Genomic DNA, 17,623 nt, shown 5'->3' on the forward strand with positions numbered 1-17,623 from the left:
ATCCCCCTAGCTAAAATAGTCTTACCCCACATAAACTCTCTCTCTCGTTGCTTTGTTTTACTTTCTTCACAACATTTAGAACTATCTGAATTTCTCATGAGGGTATCAGTTTGTTGTCTGTCTCCCCTACCAGAAGGCAAGCTCTCTGAGGACAGGGCCCACAATCTTTCCCTCTGCATACAGCACTACCAGACAGGCAATGAGTGCTTGCTAAATATTTATTGAGCAAACGATCTCCACAGTGCAAGTCATAATCAACTTCGTAAACAACACACAAAGGTCAGTCTCTGTACCTTGAGATCACACCAGTCCAGGGACACTGACCATCCAGAAAACAGTCTGTAGCCAGCTCCTGGCTGAAAGGGCAGATGGTTCAGGCTGGAAACCCAGTTGGCCCTCAAGGACTTCCCGTGCTCTCTCACTAATCTTCTCTCACCATCATTCTGAGTCAGAAGGCAGAGTACACTCAAGGGGCCTTTCCTGTAGGTTTATAAATAAGTCTGGGCTCATGGCTGATCCCAGACTAGCCTACATGGCAACTTGCCCTCCTCTCGCTCAGTTAGTAGGACGGCTCCCTGCAAGGTTAGCAAATAACCGTGGTGCAGAGAGCAACCCAGAACAAAAACCTGTTCTACATGCTCACACAAACACCACATAAACTCTCTCTCTCGTTGCTTTGTTTTACTTTCTTCAAACCTCGATCCCAGTCTTTACAGAAGCAGTTCAGCCCAGTCCTACCCCAGAGTTAGCAACTGTCCATTTTTTTAAAAGATTTTATTTATTTATTTGACAGAGAGAGACACAGCGAGAGAGGGAACACAAGCAGGGGGAGTGGGAGAGGGAGAAGCAGGCTTCCCGCGGAGCAGGGAGCTCGATGTGGGACTCGATCCCAGGACCCTGGGACCATGACCTGAGCTGAAGGCAGAAACTTAACGACTGAGCCACCTAGGCGTCCCATGTCCATTCTAATTCAGAACGACTGCCTGGTTTATTTTTTTTGTAAGTCATTTCATTCAAGTAAACACTGAAGTAATGCATCAACCATAGAATGCTTGTCACTTGAAAGATGTTATTACTAAGCCCACGCCATTGGCATGTTTACCAAGATGTCACTTGTGAGTTCTTTGGGAACAAATTGCTCAAAATGGTATTTGAGATTTTTTTAATTATTAAAAAATTGACATGAAATGATTTTATGGACACGACTTATATTTCTTTGTATATTGAATGCAACACAATAATCCAAGACTTCTTTTTATAAAGACTGACTTGGTATTTGATAACATGAAACAACAGGGCTCAATGACTGGAGACTATATATGCCATTTTATTACAGACAGAAGTCTTAGAAAAGATAGGTGCCTCTAAGGTGGACAGTCAACACATTGCAAGGTTTCACAACACAATAGGTTATATGCCACAGCCTGCATTTTACTCGTTGCATCCCTCGGCGTAGGATTAGGCTGCTTCAGTTAGTGCAAACTCCTTGCCCTTGGGAGTGAAGAGCCAGTGAGGTAATTAACCTCTCTGGCTTGACATGAGGATAACTGAACAGTCAGGAACAGGGTTCTAAAGGCAGATCATTTGGAGTCAAGGGTCTTGGTTCTCTCACTTTCAGCTGTCAGGATATCCTGCATGAACTTGGGCATTGTACTTAATTCCTTCAGAGCCTGCATCTCTTCATCTGCAAAGTGGAAACATCTCCTAGATCTGTTAGTACAGATTAAATTGCATAATGTATGCAAAACATTTAGCACAGCCCATTCCAGCTTCAGCTGTTGCCATTTATGAATTAGGAGGATTCTAGCAGGCAACTTCTGACCTCTCTTCTGAAAGTCTTCAAGGACTGCAGAACTGGGAAGGATGCAAGGCCACTTGAGTTGATACCGAGATTATGAAATTAACAGCATGTAGACACATGAGCTCAGGCATGGCCAGACAATTCATATGTATTAGTGGCATGCTGAAAAAAACACCATCCAGTTCAGCTGGAGGGTTGACTATAACAGTGCTTGTGGACATTAAGTTCTATGAAACTGCACAGAAAACACGTGTTACCTAGTCCAGGCTGCAGACATGCATCCACACAGTGGATATTATTACCATTTATGAGAACAATCCTTTTCCAGTTCTCCTAAAGGAGGTCACGGGTCCCTTACCTCCCAGAGTTACTCCTGTCTTCTTGATGTTTAGGACAGCTTAGATTTATATAACTGTTTTCTGTTATGCATTTCTATGTGTTTTGGTTCAGTTCGTTTAAAATTCACAATATTTCTATGCAATATGCAAAGGAGGTAATGCTAATGCCATTTTTGGTTTTTATTCATTCTGTTCTATTTTAATGCAGGAGGAGTGTGAGACCCAGAGAGGTTAAGCAACTTGCCCAGAGGTCACGTATCTGTCCACTAGCCAGACAGTAGGAACACTTAGTTCAGTGAGCTTCCTTCCACATAAATGTTTCTCAAACTGTAGCATGCATATGAATCACGGGATCTGATTACAGTGCAGCTTCTGAGTTCAGTAGGCCTGCGGGGGAAGTTAAGGTTCTGCATGTCCAACAGGATCCCAGGACTTGCTGCTCCTGGCAGCCTCCAGAACATCCTCCACAACACCACACCCTCCATAACACGCCAGGCATGTCCTGTCTGCTACTTTACCCAATAGCAATTGTACCCTTTGGGTCATTCATTTTCCCCCACTGGACTGTGAGCTCCACGGCAGCAGGAAAACTATGCTTTCTTCACTACTTTGACCTGGTTGTTCAGCACCATGCCTGGCAAAAAGGAACTAAAGGCATATTTTTGAACAGTGAAAAAAAAGCAATATATTTCTAATTATAAAGCCAAGACTCTGATTACTTATTGCAAAAAGATATTTTTCAATGTTCCTGTGTTGTCGCAAGTCATATTGTATTTAGTTGTAATTGCCAGGTCCCAAAATAACATCACCAAAAGACCCCTCCTGTGTCAAAGGGTTTAGATCTACACCTCGCCCAGAACTATGCCCGGGCCCAGTGGCAAACAGTCACACTCGCAGGCCAAGGGCATGGGTTATGCGAGGTCATTCTAAGGGTGAGGGGGAAGTGTAGGACAGGTAGGTGACTGAGACCCTCTAACACTCAGCGTGAAGGAAGTCAAGTCTCTTGTGCTCCCACCTAAGGATGCTGATAACACCAATCTATCGCGGCTTCAGTTTTTCCATAAGCCAAGAACTGTGCTACACGCTTTGCATGGTCATCTCATTTCATCCTCTCTACAAACCTATGATACAAGCACTTGTTTTTACAGGTAAGGGAGGGGAGACACAGGGCTCTTAAACTGTAAGAGGCAAAGCCCAGATTTGGATGCAGGTAGTCTGGCTTCAGAGTCAATGCTTCTAACCACATTGTCTACTGCCTGGAAGCAGACAGGGGGAAAGAAAAACAATTTCCAGAAGATGGAGTGACTTTACTCTCCTGTCAGTAACTGATAATAGGTCCCAACAAATCCCAAATAGAGGGAAGTGGGGAGAAACCCATTACATCAACAGGACGTGACCCTTGTATCCAAAGGGAAGGGGGTGAATGTATAGTGTAGAAGTAGGATTTTCTGTTACAGCAAATGTTTAAATGGTTTAACTCTGTTTGGCTTATGGTTAAATACACAACACCACTGAAAGGTTAAGTAAGAGTCAGTTAAGTAATAAGTCTCAAAGGTCCCAGATTCCTTTCACACTTCATTAGGCCTCTTATGAAATCTTGCATTAATGATTGGGCCAAATCTGAGAAAATGGTCATCACATGGAAGAAATCAGAATTTTGTGAAGCATGTGTGTCCAACGTAAAAAGCCAGAAAGTCTAAAGGACAGAGTGACCTTTGCTTTTCAGACACTTAAAAAGCCGAAGTTCAACAGTTATATTTTAACACTGTCAGAAAATGAGGAAATGAAGAAAACAAGTAAAGAGAAGGCACTGTCAAGCAGGGTAAATGATCTCTCTTTTTCATAAAAGATTTTTAAATGTGGAATAAGAAAATAAATAGGGGCAATGCAAAAATACAGCCCTAGGACCTTGAATAAAACATTATTGTGAAAAAAAGCTAAGCTCTGCAGATTGGTTCTTAATCACACTCGTCTTATTATTATTTATATTTGGTGGCAACATAATGTGGATTGCCACTGCCCAAGACCTGGTTCTGCCGCTTCCTCGTTTTGGTCTCAAGCTAGCATAATCCTCCCAACATCCCATTTTTCCTTCTGTAAAATGAGGGCAACAAACCTGCCTCTTAGAATTATTGTGAGCCTTACATTAAATGACATAGTGGGAGCATTTAGACCCAAATAGAAAATTGACACACACTGCACCTGTTTTCTCTCCTCTCATGTAAGTTCTATTCTCTATACTCTCTTTACAGTATTTCTATTCCTAACTCTTAAGTTTTTGTTGGTAGAAACATAAAATTGTCCAGGGTTCAAAAAAACATACCTACCTCCACACAGATGAGATAAGTGTACAAGAAAATGAGTATAAACTACTGGCATATCGTATGGAAAGATTATCATATGTTAAGCTGGGTGTGTTAAAAATAGAACCAGATAAAATTTCAGGTAGGTATGCATCCTGAAAAAAAATCACCCATAATTACACTTACAAATTTTAGTCAATCTACCAAATTACAATCGTGTTAAAAAGTCAAGAAGTTTTATGAATCAGTAGTGTAGATTTCTGGAGAAAAAAACACATTAATTTTTATGATGTTTTATAAACCTTAAGATACTAAACAATACATGATATTGTTTTGATTGTAATGTCCTTTTGGCTTCTAGAATAACTGGAGATCAAAATAAAATCACTCAACAAATGAAACTACAAATTTTTATTCAGTGCAATTAATGTGAAATTTACATGTTAAGCAAGGGAACTCAGCTCTTTAGGAAGTTATAATGACATATATAATAGACATAAAGTCAACAAAGATAACAAACAAAATTTTTAGAAGTCTTCCAACAATTTCATCTTCTGGACTTGCGGGAATAGTAGTAGACATTAATATCCAGTTTTTACACATCATATCCAGAATGTTCTTGCTCCCTAGGGGGGAAAAAAAGAGAGAAGTATCCTGAAATAAACATATTTATTATAATCCTGATTCTTTAAATTCAATAGAATATTTGTACTGTAAAGAAACAGTGATGAGGGAACATCTATACACATCTATAAACTAAAATTATTTTCCTCCTAATGAATTAAAATATTTTCCACCCACTCATTTTGACCACATTATGTCATAATCATACATTTTTCTACATGTCAAATATGCCTTTCTTTCTAAAAAGAAACAGCTTGGGACGCCTGGATGGCTGTCGGTTAAGCGTCTGCCTTCGGCTCAGGTCATGATCCCAGGGTCCTGGGATCAAGTCCCGCATCGGACTCCCTGCTCAGGGGGGAGCCTGCTTCTCCCTCTGCCTGCCGTTCCCCCTGCTTGTGCGCTTGCTCTCCCTCTGTCTCTCTCTCTGACAAATAAATAAATAAAATCTTAAAAATAAATAAATAAATAAATAAAAAGAAAGAAATAATAACCATCCAATAAAATGATGGTTATTACAACTATGAAATAATAAAAACACAGCTCAAGGAACTATCACACTGACCATCCTCTTGTCATATTATCAGTAATTAGTTTTTTATGAAATCTCATCTACAAAGTCATCATCTCTATTGGCATCCGTGAAATTGTCCTTCTTCCCACCTGTATGGGCAGCATCACGAGGAAATGAGAATTTGAAAACATGGAAAAAGGCAGGTGATAAAATGTTTTTTTAATTAAACAACAAAAGGTCTTTTTCATTGTCTTGATCTTTCCTCAAGGTTCTCTCTCATTATTTTGGTCACTGAATAAGATATTCAAACATTTAATTTCCTCCACGTTTCTGTGTTAATCAAACAGTTTTTACAAATAACAGGAATTTCATAAAGTATTATGGAATTTTAAAAGGTACTAATGTGAGCTCTGTGTAGCAACACTGTTGGAACATTCTACCGAATGCCTGTCAGGTAGGGAGTTTAGAACCATTCTGAACTCCTTTTTCAGGAATGCAAGGTCAAATAAATCCAACAATTTTCAAAGACTTGCCTCAAAGTTCCTTTTATACACTCAAAAAGGAGCGTCAATACATTTTAAAAGTGGCAGTGTTAGGGTAGAAGAATATTTTTTGCTATTTTCACTCAAAAACCAAAAAGGCAGGTTGAATTGTGAGAGAGAGGGGAAGAGATGAGGTTTGGACGGTGTTGTCTTCTCCCAATTTAGCAATCCTGGTTAAGTTCTGTAATAACTAGCCCCATTCCTGGAGGAGGGAATGGCAGGCCCCAAATTACACAGCACTCACTGGCAAAGTAAACACCTAGAATTTCCCTGACATTCAACGATTCCTTTTGCCTATGTTTCAGAAACAAGGAATGAGAATAATACATGGGTTTGCTAAGTATTTCCTTCACTCCTATGGCTGTGGCCTCCAGCTCGTGTTTCTTTAATCTGTGCTCTGAGGGGCACCTTTACTTTCCTCCAACAACAGCAAGAGACCAAAATAGGAAGTGTGGGAAAGGCCAGAGAGCTGGTAGGGACTGATGAGTGAGTAGAAACCCGTTTCCCACCTGACTTAATCCCAGTTAGTGGTAGCTAACCCTGCTCCTTAGTGTTCACTCCCTAAGCTCTTGCTAGAACAAAACGCATTCAGCACAGGTGGTCTCTTAGCAACCTTGGTCCCTGTGTCAAAGCACATTAAAAAGGTTTTATTGCATAGTGAGATAGTATACAAAGTGGAGGAGCAGAGAGGCTGCTAAAATTACTTTCAAAGAAGTCAGGAAGATGTCAAAGAGCGGACTTCTGAAAATATGACACTTTAATTTTAATTTATCACAGATTTGTGCAGCTAAACACTGAAATTTTAACAGATAGGTTAAGCTGAATTCTAGGGTTTTCCTGGTAGGGCAAACATTCATCATGTCTTTTAAACAATACTTCTCAGGGGGTGGGGGAATGGGAGAAATGTTGTTGAAAGATACATACAACTAGTAAGAAAGTTCTAAAGACCTAATACCCAGTACAGTGATTATAGACAAAAAAACTATACTATAAACATTAAACTTGCTAAGAGACTAGGTTTTAATTGTTTTCAACACGAGAAGAAATGATAATTATGTGATGTGACAGAGGTATTAGCTAATACTACTATGGCAATCATACTGCAATATAAAAGTATCAAATCAGTATGTCCTACACCTTAAACTTATGCAGTGTTATAGGTCAAACACAACTGAATCAAAAAATCCCCTAAAAATTATTTTAAATATATTTGCTTAATATCTTCTATGACAGCATACAAAACTTCACCGTCTACGAAAGACCATAGTTCATGTGATTGTATGTCTGCTATAAATTCTTTTTTTTAATAAAGATTTTATTTATTTATTTGACACAGAGAGAGAGGAAACACAAGCAAGGGGAGTGGGAGAGGGTGAAGCAAGCTTCCCACCGAGCAGGGAGCCCGATGCAGGGCTCGATCCCAGGACCCTGGGACCATGACCTGAGCCGAAGGCAGACGCTTAATGACTGAGACACCCAGGCGCCCCATGTCTGCTATAAATTCTTAAGGTTTAAAATTTTGTATCACTTTTATGAACAAATTAGAAAGTGAAGGAGTAAATTTATTACAAAAGACCAGGCTATAAAATTTAGGAATAAATGGAAGATTATTTATCCAATAAAATGATGGTTATTACAACTATGAAATAATAAAAACACTACTTAGAAAATTATGTTTAAATATTTACATATGATTAAAACCCTTACCTTACGACCACCCATTACACTCCTAGGTATATACTGGGTGCATGGATATCCGCACCAGGACACACATTGTTCATAATATTCTCCACTTAGAAACAACCCGAGTGCTGCATGGAGCACTGGGTGTTATGCACAAACAATAAATCATGGAACACTACATCAAAAACTAATGATGTAATGTATGGTGATTAACATAATAAAAAAATTCTCAAAAAAAAAAAGTCATAAAAAGCAAGAAAAAAAAAAAAGAAACAACCCGAATGCCCATTAGCAGATAAATAGATAAATTCATATAATGGAATACGACACAATACTGAAAATTAAGCTACAGCTACAAACAAAAGCAGGGGTAAATTTTACAATCATAATATTGAAGTTTTAAAAAAAGCAAGGCACCAAAAGGGCGCATGGGTGGCGCATTTGGTTAAAGCAACCAACTCTTGGTTTTGGCTCAGGTCATGATCTCAGGGTTGTGAGATTATGCCCCCTCGGGCTCTGCACTCAGTATGGAGTCTGCTTGAGATTCTCTCCCTCTCCCTCTGCCCCTCCCCCTGCACCCTATCTCTAAAATAAATAAATCCTCTTTTAAAAGTGTGCAGTTTAGGGGTGCATATGTATGGCAACAGTGTAGGAGGTAAATTTATCAAGAAAAGCAAGGGATTGGCTACCATACATCAGGATGGGGTGACTTCAGTGAGGGTAAGGGAGGGGATAGGCGGGATGAGGAGCTGCCAGCACTGTTTAATTTCTTGTCCTGGGTGGTGGTTACATTGGCAATCACTTTATAACCACTTGTTAGACTGTACATATAAGCTTTATGTGCTTTTCTGCATGTATGTGAAACTTCACAACTGAAATATGAGAAAAAAAAACCAGAAATATCTACAAACGATCACAGAGGCCAAGTTTGGAAGGAAGGACTATATGTGATTTTTTTTATCCTTGCTGTTTCCATTTCTTGATTTTCATTTAAAAAGACATTGCTTGCTTATATAACTTTAGAAAATAAAGAAACTAGTTTCAAAATTGCCAGTCCTCTTCCTTCTCCATATATACAAAATTGACGTATACTGATTTTATTTTGCCAGACCAATCATTTAAACAAGTGTGAACTTGGGAAAATTAGATTTATCCATGAAACATTACAAATTACATATTTTCAATTAAAATGTTTCACTGATAAACTTAACTTTTCTTGAGTTCATTTTAAGTCTCTTTTGCTAAAGAACATGTTCTTGTCTCGTTCAAAATGCTCATGATCAACAGGAATATGGGTGGTTCCTGTTTGGTTCTTCAACTTGATGATAGATCTGCTTTTAGATCTAAATCATTGGAAGGACACAGACTTGTATCATCACAAGCTTATTAACGTGCTCAGATTTTACTGTGGATTAAAATTATGAGTGTCACTGCACTTTGATTTATGGTTTGTTTAATTCTTACTTAGCTGGACACTTTGTAATCAGGTGTTTTTTTCTTTGGGATTGGAGGGACATTCTTTTTTGGGGGAAAAGCTATTTAGAAGCAGCAGTTTTCAGGGGAAGAAATGATTCCTAGTGTTTTTTATTGGATACAACATGCACCAAAAATACAAATTTCAAACAAATTAGGACACTTTTAAGAGTATGATAGAACATACTGAGCGTGACTATTTCAAGACCATGGTCTTATCTTGAATGTAGTATTTAAAAATCATAACTAAAATAACCTCCAATTTCTGATATAAGACATCCCAGATTATTTTGGGCCTAATAATAGTTCATGTCGAAATTTCAGATGACTGCAAATAATTTATTGTCTCATTTGCAATGCTTCTACCTACCTTTCTTTTCCCTATTTCCAGAAGGCACTGGGAATCAATTTATTATTTTATAGAATGTTGTACTGAAAATACTCTCTTATCTAGTTTTTAAGATTTATATTTATTTTGTCTTTTGACTCCAGGAAGAGTCCAAATAATCTAATTCAAAGTGACCCGTTCATTGTTTATCGAGTGGTTGAATAGTGGTATCCCACAAAGGAAGCTGGACAAATGGAGAGTAGCAATAAACTTTGGTCTCTGGGAGTTGAATTTCACTGTATTCCCTGTTCTTCCTCTTGCCATCAGCTTGTAGGCTCTTGCCTTTAAAACCTTTACAATCTTGTTTTTATATAAAATGGGGCTTCTCAAATCAACTCTGACTTCTGCAACCATAAGAAGAGTGGATTTGCTAAATGGCTTGCCCCTCCCCGCTGTGAGACCTCACCATTTTTTCAATTTCTCTCAACCTCTATTATTTCCCCTCATTAGGCATGGATTCTTGTCAAGACAAAGAACAGAACATACTTTGGAAAGCCTCCTTTTCAGTCAAAAGAAAAACACTTTTCAGTGGATTCAAGTTTGTAGTCTTAAACTCTTGAGTCATACTTCAAAAATATTTCCTTTTTTGACAAGAATTTGTTCCTCCTACTCTTGTTTCCATCAGTATCTAATGGTCAAGATAATATTGAACAAAGTTCCCTAGAAACACATGTTGGAAAATGACACATAATTGAAATCTGTCCCTTTTTACCTAATAGGTCATTCAAGTAAAGTACAATGATTACCATTTATTGAGGGGCTAGCATGTGCCAGGCTGTGGTTATGTGCTTTTAGAACATGGGGCAATTACCCAAGGCCACTCTGTGTTCTGTGCTGGATCCTAGATTCTACTAACCCAGGACTCCAGGTGGCACCATCTTTCAACTACATAGATTTATTAATATTTTCAAACAAAAAGTTGCTTTTGAAAAGATCTGTATTACCATGGAAATTGACCATACTGAAATGGAAATATCCACATGTAATTATTAACCACCATTCTTCCTCTTTGGTCCTGGCTCCTTTGTGTGTCTGTGAAAGACTGGTTGAATAATGTGAAGGACAGTCTTGCAATGACTCTTCTGGGAGAGATAACCCCGAATTTGCTGAGATATCTATACAACAGCCAGCTGTTCATTTACTCACATCAAAATAATCTGCTCTTTGTAAATGGAACATTCACAGACCACCAATGTGAGCTTACTCTAGCAACCAGGTTTGCTGAAAGTACAGGTTTTTTAAATCTATTTATTAGCTTTTTTATTTGCAATTTTATTCTTGTTTATTATTACTTTGTTATCTACCCACTGATCAGCATTTGACTGACAAGTTTTTCCCTTTGACCTCCTTAACATTAGCTGAAGAAATAACAAGAATGTTTTCAGGACATGGTGGTTGAACGATGGGTCTGGAATCAGACTGATGGGGTCTCACTCAGATCTGCTACTTACCATGAGACCTTGGACAAGTTACATGAACTCTCTGTGCCTTAGTTAGCACTTCTATAAAATGGGGATGAAAATAATAGTACCTATTTATTAGGGCAGTATGAGAATTAAACGAGATGATATTGTGCTTAGCAAGTACACATAATAAGCAATGGTAAATATTATTATAATTATAATCTAGCATATTACTTCCTAGATAGTATCCTTGAATGAGTCATTCTTCTCGGCTCTCTTTAAACACCTAAGCACACAAAATTGTCACACACCTTTGAAACCCAGTGTTACCTCTTCTGTGATCTAGCCTGACTTCCTCAGGCAGAATTTAAGCCAGCTTGTCTGTACCATATTTCAACTCACTACACTGTTTTATGGTTGTTTACATATACCACCCCATAGACTGCAGATGTCTTACTAGAAAGTAAGGATGGCTTTACCCACCCTGGATCCCAATGCCTCACAGTATCTGACATCAATCCATTTTCAACAAATATTGCTTTTATAACTGCATGTAAAGTGGAAGCTTTTTCAGAAGACCGGAAGGTCATTTTGTTTAAATGACAATTACAACAGGAAAAACACATATATTAAGTCTACCTTTTTTAGCAAATATTTAAAAAGTAAAATCCCAAAGTTGGGTGCTTTCTATATGGAAAATGTCTCTTTTAAAGTTTATGTTCAATAAAATTATCTTTTAGAAACTTCAGAAATCATATGGGAGTTATGTCTTGTTGTTTTTGCTTCTGTATTTGTTTTTTGCTTGTAATTAGGGAACCAAGACAAGTTGCTGGTAGGCAACAAAAATTTGGCACCAGCAATATGGGATTTTAGGATAGGAACGTCCTGTTAGGATGCCTACAGTTTCTACGGCATAATGAAGACTTGTCCCCTGAGGACTCTAGAAATGGACGCTGGTGTGGCAGGCCAGGAGACTCTTCAAATTTGAGTCATTCAAAAGTTAACTAAAAACTCAGGCCTATTCAAAAGTAAATGGATTTTGTGCGTTATGTAAGTTTCTAAAATTTGAGTTCAAATTGCACTTTTTGAACTAGTTAAGGCCCCATTAGATTCTGCCCAAAGCTGAATTATGTGAGAAAGTAAATTTAACACAGATCTGAGAAATTAATTCATCAGTGATACGAGTCTTGTATGAGAGAAAGCTTGTTGAATGAGAATCATAATAATGGCATGTGGCTTTACACTTAAATGATTGCCGGCATGATCGTTGTACCTTGTTTCCTGCTTGAGATAGGATTTCAAAGAGATTTTTCTCTTTCCAGCTAAGGAAAAACAACAGTAGTGAAAGGTCTGAAATACGACAGAAACGTTGGCACTGGAAAAGATATTTGCGATTTGGAAACTTCCCAGTGGACCAACGAGGCCCAGAGAAGGTCAGGAAGTATAGCGATTTGTCTGGGGCTCCACAGCTACACTTCTTCACAACCACCCATCACGATGGCCTCAGCCATTTTTTGACATTTGAGATAAATTGGATTCTGCATTTCACTCGCTTATTGGGAGACATTCTACCTTCATCACCTCCAACTTCTCTGATTCGGGCCAAGGTCAGACCAAAGAGTCCAAAATAAAGGAAGTCACAAGCGAAAACTGAAACACTTGGCAGGTCAGAGCTTGACAAAGTGGACTTCAACTGAGGACAAAAACATGTGCTTGGTCACAGATGGTCAGTCAGCAAAGTGGAACAAGGAGCGAGCATAGGTTTTAGAGCCAGACCGAGCTGGTTTTAGATCCTGGTTCCAGCTGGTGTGGCCCTGTAGCCTCAGACCTGGCACTTAACCTCACCTGCTACCCAGAGATAATATTGGTCTTGCAGGGAATTGAAAGGATTTTATTCGCAACTATCACTAGGAAGGGCCTACAAATGCTTTGATTTTAATCACATAAAACCTGATACCATGAGTAATTAGCACTCCTATTTCCTTAGTGGGAGAAACTGAAGAGCAGAGATGTTAAATAAACTAGTTCAGGTCACACGCCAGGGATAACCGGGGATTTGAATGAAGGTCTGTCTGGCTCCACAGCCTTCGCCACTGGGGTATCTCAGGATCGGTAAAAAGGGAAGCCAAGAGCCCAGCATGCTGCCTGGTGCTTGAGCAAACAGTGGTTGTTACAGTGAAGCAGCGAATCAGAAACATGGCCACTTCCCCGCCACCCAATGCGGGGGAAAGAGAAGAGTAGTGACTCGGATGGATGAGAGCAAACAAGTGGATCTAAAGGTGGCAAGGGGAAGTGGAGGCAGGCGTGCAGGCGTGTGGGCTGGATTACCTGGCAGCACTCACGGGGGTCCCCCCCAAACCCCCCCGGGGGCTGGGGGGCTCCCCGACCTGCGTGGATCTCCTCTACTTCTCTTCAACTGTCCCTCTCATGCTTTCTTTCTGGGTCAATGCCTGTGTGGGTGGGGCCTTCCCAGGCCATCTTGACCATGCCTCGAATGTTGTAAGTAAATATCTTGCCCTAAAATGAACCATTTTTCTACACATGAACAAACATCTCCTCTTAATCACCCACTGCCAAGACTTCTGAAGGTTGAGATTTCCCACGGGCACATTCCTGCCCCAAATAGGAGATTGTGCATTGCCCCCAAGAAGACATAAATTGCCCAGTTACAGGCACTTAACATTAAGAAATCTTCTGGAACCAAAATAATCAAAATGTTATCAACCTGTCAGGTTCCCCAACTCTCTCCATGAATCACAGCTGTTGTGCCCTCTTACAGGGCCAGATGAACTGCCCAGAGCCTGGCTGGGGACCAGCTCTGCAAGGTTTCGGGAGGAAGCCCCAGCACAGGTTTGTCCTGCCTTGGTGTAAGGAAGCAGGAGTGAGACTGAGGGTGTGTGTTTGTGAGGTCTGTGTTTTTTATCTGCAGAATTCATACAGCCAAGCAAGGGCCACTCCAGGCTGGGGGCTGGTGAGTGGAAGAGAGTGGAGACTGTCTGGGCCTGTTGGAGTTCTAAACAGCACCTGGCAAAACTTTTCAAACGACTTTCTGCAACACACAACCTGCATAAACTCCCTGGTGGCAATTTTGGATTCATTAAGGTACAGATTTTATTTCTGAAACCAGTTAAGTGTTTTATGGAGTCAAGTTTAGCTGAGAAGGTAGATGGCTAGGGGGAGAACAGAATCTTAAGTTAAATGGAAGTCTGCGACCTTTTTAAAGACAGAATTGTATTTCCAGCATTTAACACAGGCCTTAGAAGAAAATAGGTGCTCAATAAAAAGTAATTGGGGGCGCCTGGGTGGCTCAGTTGGTTAAGTGTCTGTATTCGGCTCAGGTCATGATTTCAGGGTCCTGGGATCAGGCCCCATGTCAGGCTCCCCACTCAGTGGGAAGTCTGCTTCTCCCTCTCCCTCTGCCCCTCCCCCTGATCATGCACATATGCCTGCTCTCTCTCTCAAATAAATAAATAAAATCTTGAAAAAAAACAAAAAACAAAAAGTAACTGGGGATGTACGGGTAGAGGGCTGAGGATGAGATGCAGCTTTTACGGTGCTGTTCTTCTATGCCTCGCTAGCTCATTACTTAGAAGGTGAACCTTGGGAAGAATGCTGAAAATCCCTGAATCATTTTCTAAAAATTTACAGCCTTCCAAAGGGAAGTCTAACCAGCAATGCTCGTTTTGGGGGGATCATTTTTGGGTGTGAAGGCCCTGTGGAATCTGGGCCCTATCTGTCTTCTGTCTGTGCATCTCATGTACCATGGAGCAGCCCGTTCTGACTTGTGCCCGAGTTACTCACAAAATGACTTCTTTCTCCTACTATATTCAGAGCTTACTGATGCCTTGCTAACCTAGCACGATGTTTTGCACGCAGTAGGAATTAAATAAATGTCTGCATAATCAAAGCTTGTGGAGGAAAGCAAAAATCTCATCTCCTGAGTTACAGGGGGACACTTTGGGAAGCAGGTACTCTTTGAGACAACCCTCCTGTCTGTCTCCTCCAGGCACAGAATTAATCTAGCAATGAGGAGGAACCAGTCCCTTCTAACCATAGAAACACATAACCAAAAGACAAATTTTAGAACACTGGTAAAGCAGGCAAGTTTATGAAAATACTAGCTTACACTTTGAAATTTTCTGGGAGGTTTGTCATCTTCTTTGATCTTAGCTGTAGCCTAATGTCCTGAACTGCTAACCATATGCCCCAGCGTCGACCTCCACACAGCCTGCCCATCCTAAAGATGAAACCAATTATTGTCTCTACCATTTAGTTTTTTAATTCTTTCTTTTTTTTTCTTCCAAGATTTAATTTAATTTAAATTCAAGCTAGTTAACATATAGTGTAGTTCTGGTTTCAGGAGAATTTAGTGATTTATCACTTACATAAGAGTGAGTGATACCCAGTACTCATCACAACACCTGCCCTCCTTAATGCCCGTCACCCATTTAGCCCAGCCCCCGCCCACCTCCGTCCATTGTCTCTACCATTTAGATTAATGTTTTCTGTTAAAGACCACATTGGGGGCTCTAGATTTGAGTGTGAAACAAACAAGAGATAACTAAGAAGATTCAGGAGAAATTCAAATGAGGGATTTCATAAATAATGTTAGTATACTTGGCCACTTATATACATTATGAGTAAACCCCATTCCCCTATAAAAGAGGTCATTATGACTCTCATTTTACAAATGAGGAAACTGAGGCCCAGAGAGGTTGAGTGCTTGCTTAAACTCACACAACTGGTTAGTGCTCCAGGCCAGGGCTCCATACCAGGCCAGCATCTGCCTCCTTCCAGTTCGCTGTAATGCCTCCCTTAAATGTGTTATTTAGAAGCCTGATGCACATGTTCAAGAGCATGGAATATAGGTAACAAAAGCAGGAAGCTGCGTTAGTCCCCGGTCCTGAAGAATGACTGGATTGTCTGGTTTCAGCTGAGCTCACAAGGACCGAGCAAGTCCTCCTTTTCCAGACAGAAAACACAGTGACCTACTTTTCAGGACTCTCAGAAGCAACCATTATGAAGGAGGCTGCTAAGAAAAGCCTTCGGCAAAGAGAAAACAAGAAAGCGATGAACCACTGGAACAAGGCAGGTGCCCTGTCTGAATGGAAGCTCCAGCAGGGGAGACCGACAAGACCCCCATCTCCGGTGCAGCCCTCCGTGCATGTACTTGCCCTGGGTGAGAGTTCTCTCCACAATCACTGGAGCGGCGGGAATACCAAGCATGCCACCAGGTGTGGTCAAGTAATTTAGGAATTATTAATCCCTTGCTTCTTCTCCTGCCTTTACTTAGCCAGAAGGAAATGAGAGATTGTAAACACTGTAAATTCTAATTCGTTCATCTGTCGTGCAAGCGCCTCATACAGATTGGAGGGAGGTTGAAGCAGAGTGAGGGAAATTGGCTTTAGGAATCTAAGTTTTGGCTTACTATATTCTCCCCCTACCAGAGGCAAACAGGAGTTATGCTAAACTTTCCTCCCACATCGACACTGTAAAATGCCATATAGTTTAAAGAGCCAAACTTACTGTTGAGGGACTCGATAATTGAAGTCCAAAGTCAAGGAGATGATCTCTCTTCTCTTTTGTGAAAAACACCATATGCTCTTGGGTGGATCAGGAGACTCGCTGGGCTGTTATTAATAACTGGCTTACAGCCTTATGAAGAAACATGAGCCAGACTGTCATGGGAGGATGCAAGTGGAAAGGAAGGAACTGACAGGCACAGGTGGGATAAATTATAACAAAAATATACTTAGGCCCATATAGGAACTCAAACAACCCGTGAGAAGGGGACCAGCTCCCCCTCCCCAGCAATCAATAGAACCTTATGTCAAATGTTCTAAGAATTAAACAATAACTAATAAGAATACTGTTTTACTCTCTGGGAGAACACCATGACTCATTTAGTGTTATATTATCCTTTGTTCTTCTGAGTGATTCTTTTCCATGGATATCTGAATACAAATTTATACATTTTGCCTGGTTTACTTTGACTTCCCCCTGTTTTTAAAATATATAAACAAATGGATCTTCAAATGCACATTATCATTTTGAGATTTATTTACCTGTGAGCATATCACTGTCTCTCCCTTAAGGAACCCAAAACAATTCCTGGCAAAGTGTATGTATGTGTATGTGTTGGGGGAGGTCTCGGAATAGTATCACACAAGGAAACTGTAGCATTGAAGTCTGAAGAATAGAAGCGGCATCACAACTTGGTTACTTGTTGCAGTGGTTCTCCTTTTGAAAAACTGTATTTCAAAAAAAGTCCAAAAAAGATATATGCCTCCCCTGCCCTCAACAACTGATGTTAAATTGTTTGGATCATTAACAGCATGCTTTCAGACCTAAATTATATTAAACTCCTTGGCTCTGCCTGTCTGTCTGAGGTGTTAAAAGGAAACCAACCAATCGTTAGACAATGTTATTGAAATACCGAAGAATACAAACTGAAGGGGAAAAAATCTTGCCAAATCGCCTCATTCTTAAGGTTCTAGCTACCTGTCACCTTGGCTCAGGCCTGGTAACTGTCCTTTTTCCAACTAAACCCTTTTCAA

The 17,623-nt window shown here is 40.1% G+C and overlaps 1 protein-coding gene across 1 annotated transcript; it reads right to left on the reverse strand.

The window, feature by feature from the left end:
• Nucleotides 1–4,876: 4,876 nt before the first annotated feature.
• Nucleotides 4,877–16,782, reverse strand: LOC118019292 (myoregulin-like). The gene is made up of 2 exons (XM_035018311.1): nt 16,593–16,782; nt 4,877–5,068 (listed from the first exon to the last, which is right to left on the reverse strand). Exon 2 carries the CDS (start codon nt 5,046–5,048, stop codon nt 4,908–4,910), a length of 141 nt encoding a protein of 46 aa, XP_034874202.1. The 5' UTR covers nt 5,049–5,068; nt 16,593–16,782; the 3' UTR covers nt 4,877–4,907.
• Nucleotides 16,783–17,623: the final 841 nt, after the last annotated feature.

Source organism: Mirounga leonina, unplaced genomic scaffold (genome assembly GCF_011800145.1).
Source record: "Mirounga leonina isolate KUSES-001 unplaced genomic scaffold, KU_Mleo_1.0 Mir_108, whole genome shotgun sequence".
Taxonomy (NCBI): Eukaryota; Metazoa; Chordata; class Mammalia; order Carnivora; family Phocidae; genus Mirounga; species Mirounga leonina.

Bases quoted from the DNA above. Each gene is read 5' to 3' on its own strand.
- LOC118019292 (XM_035018311.1), bottom strand. From the start codon at position 5,048: ATGATGTGTAAAAACTGGATATTAATGTCTACTACTATTCCCGCAAGT.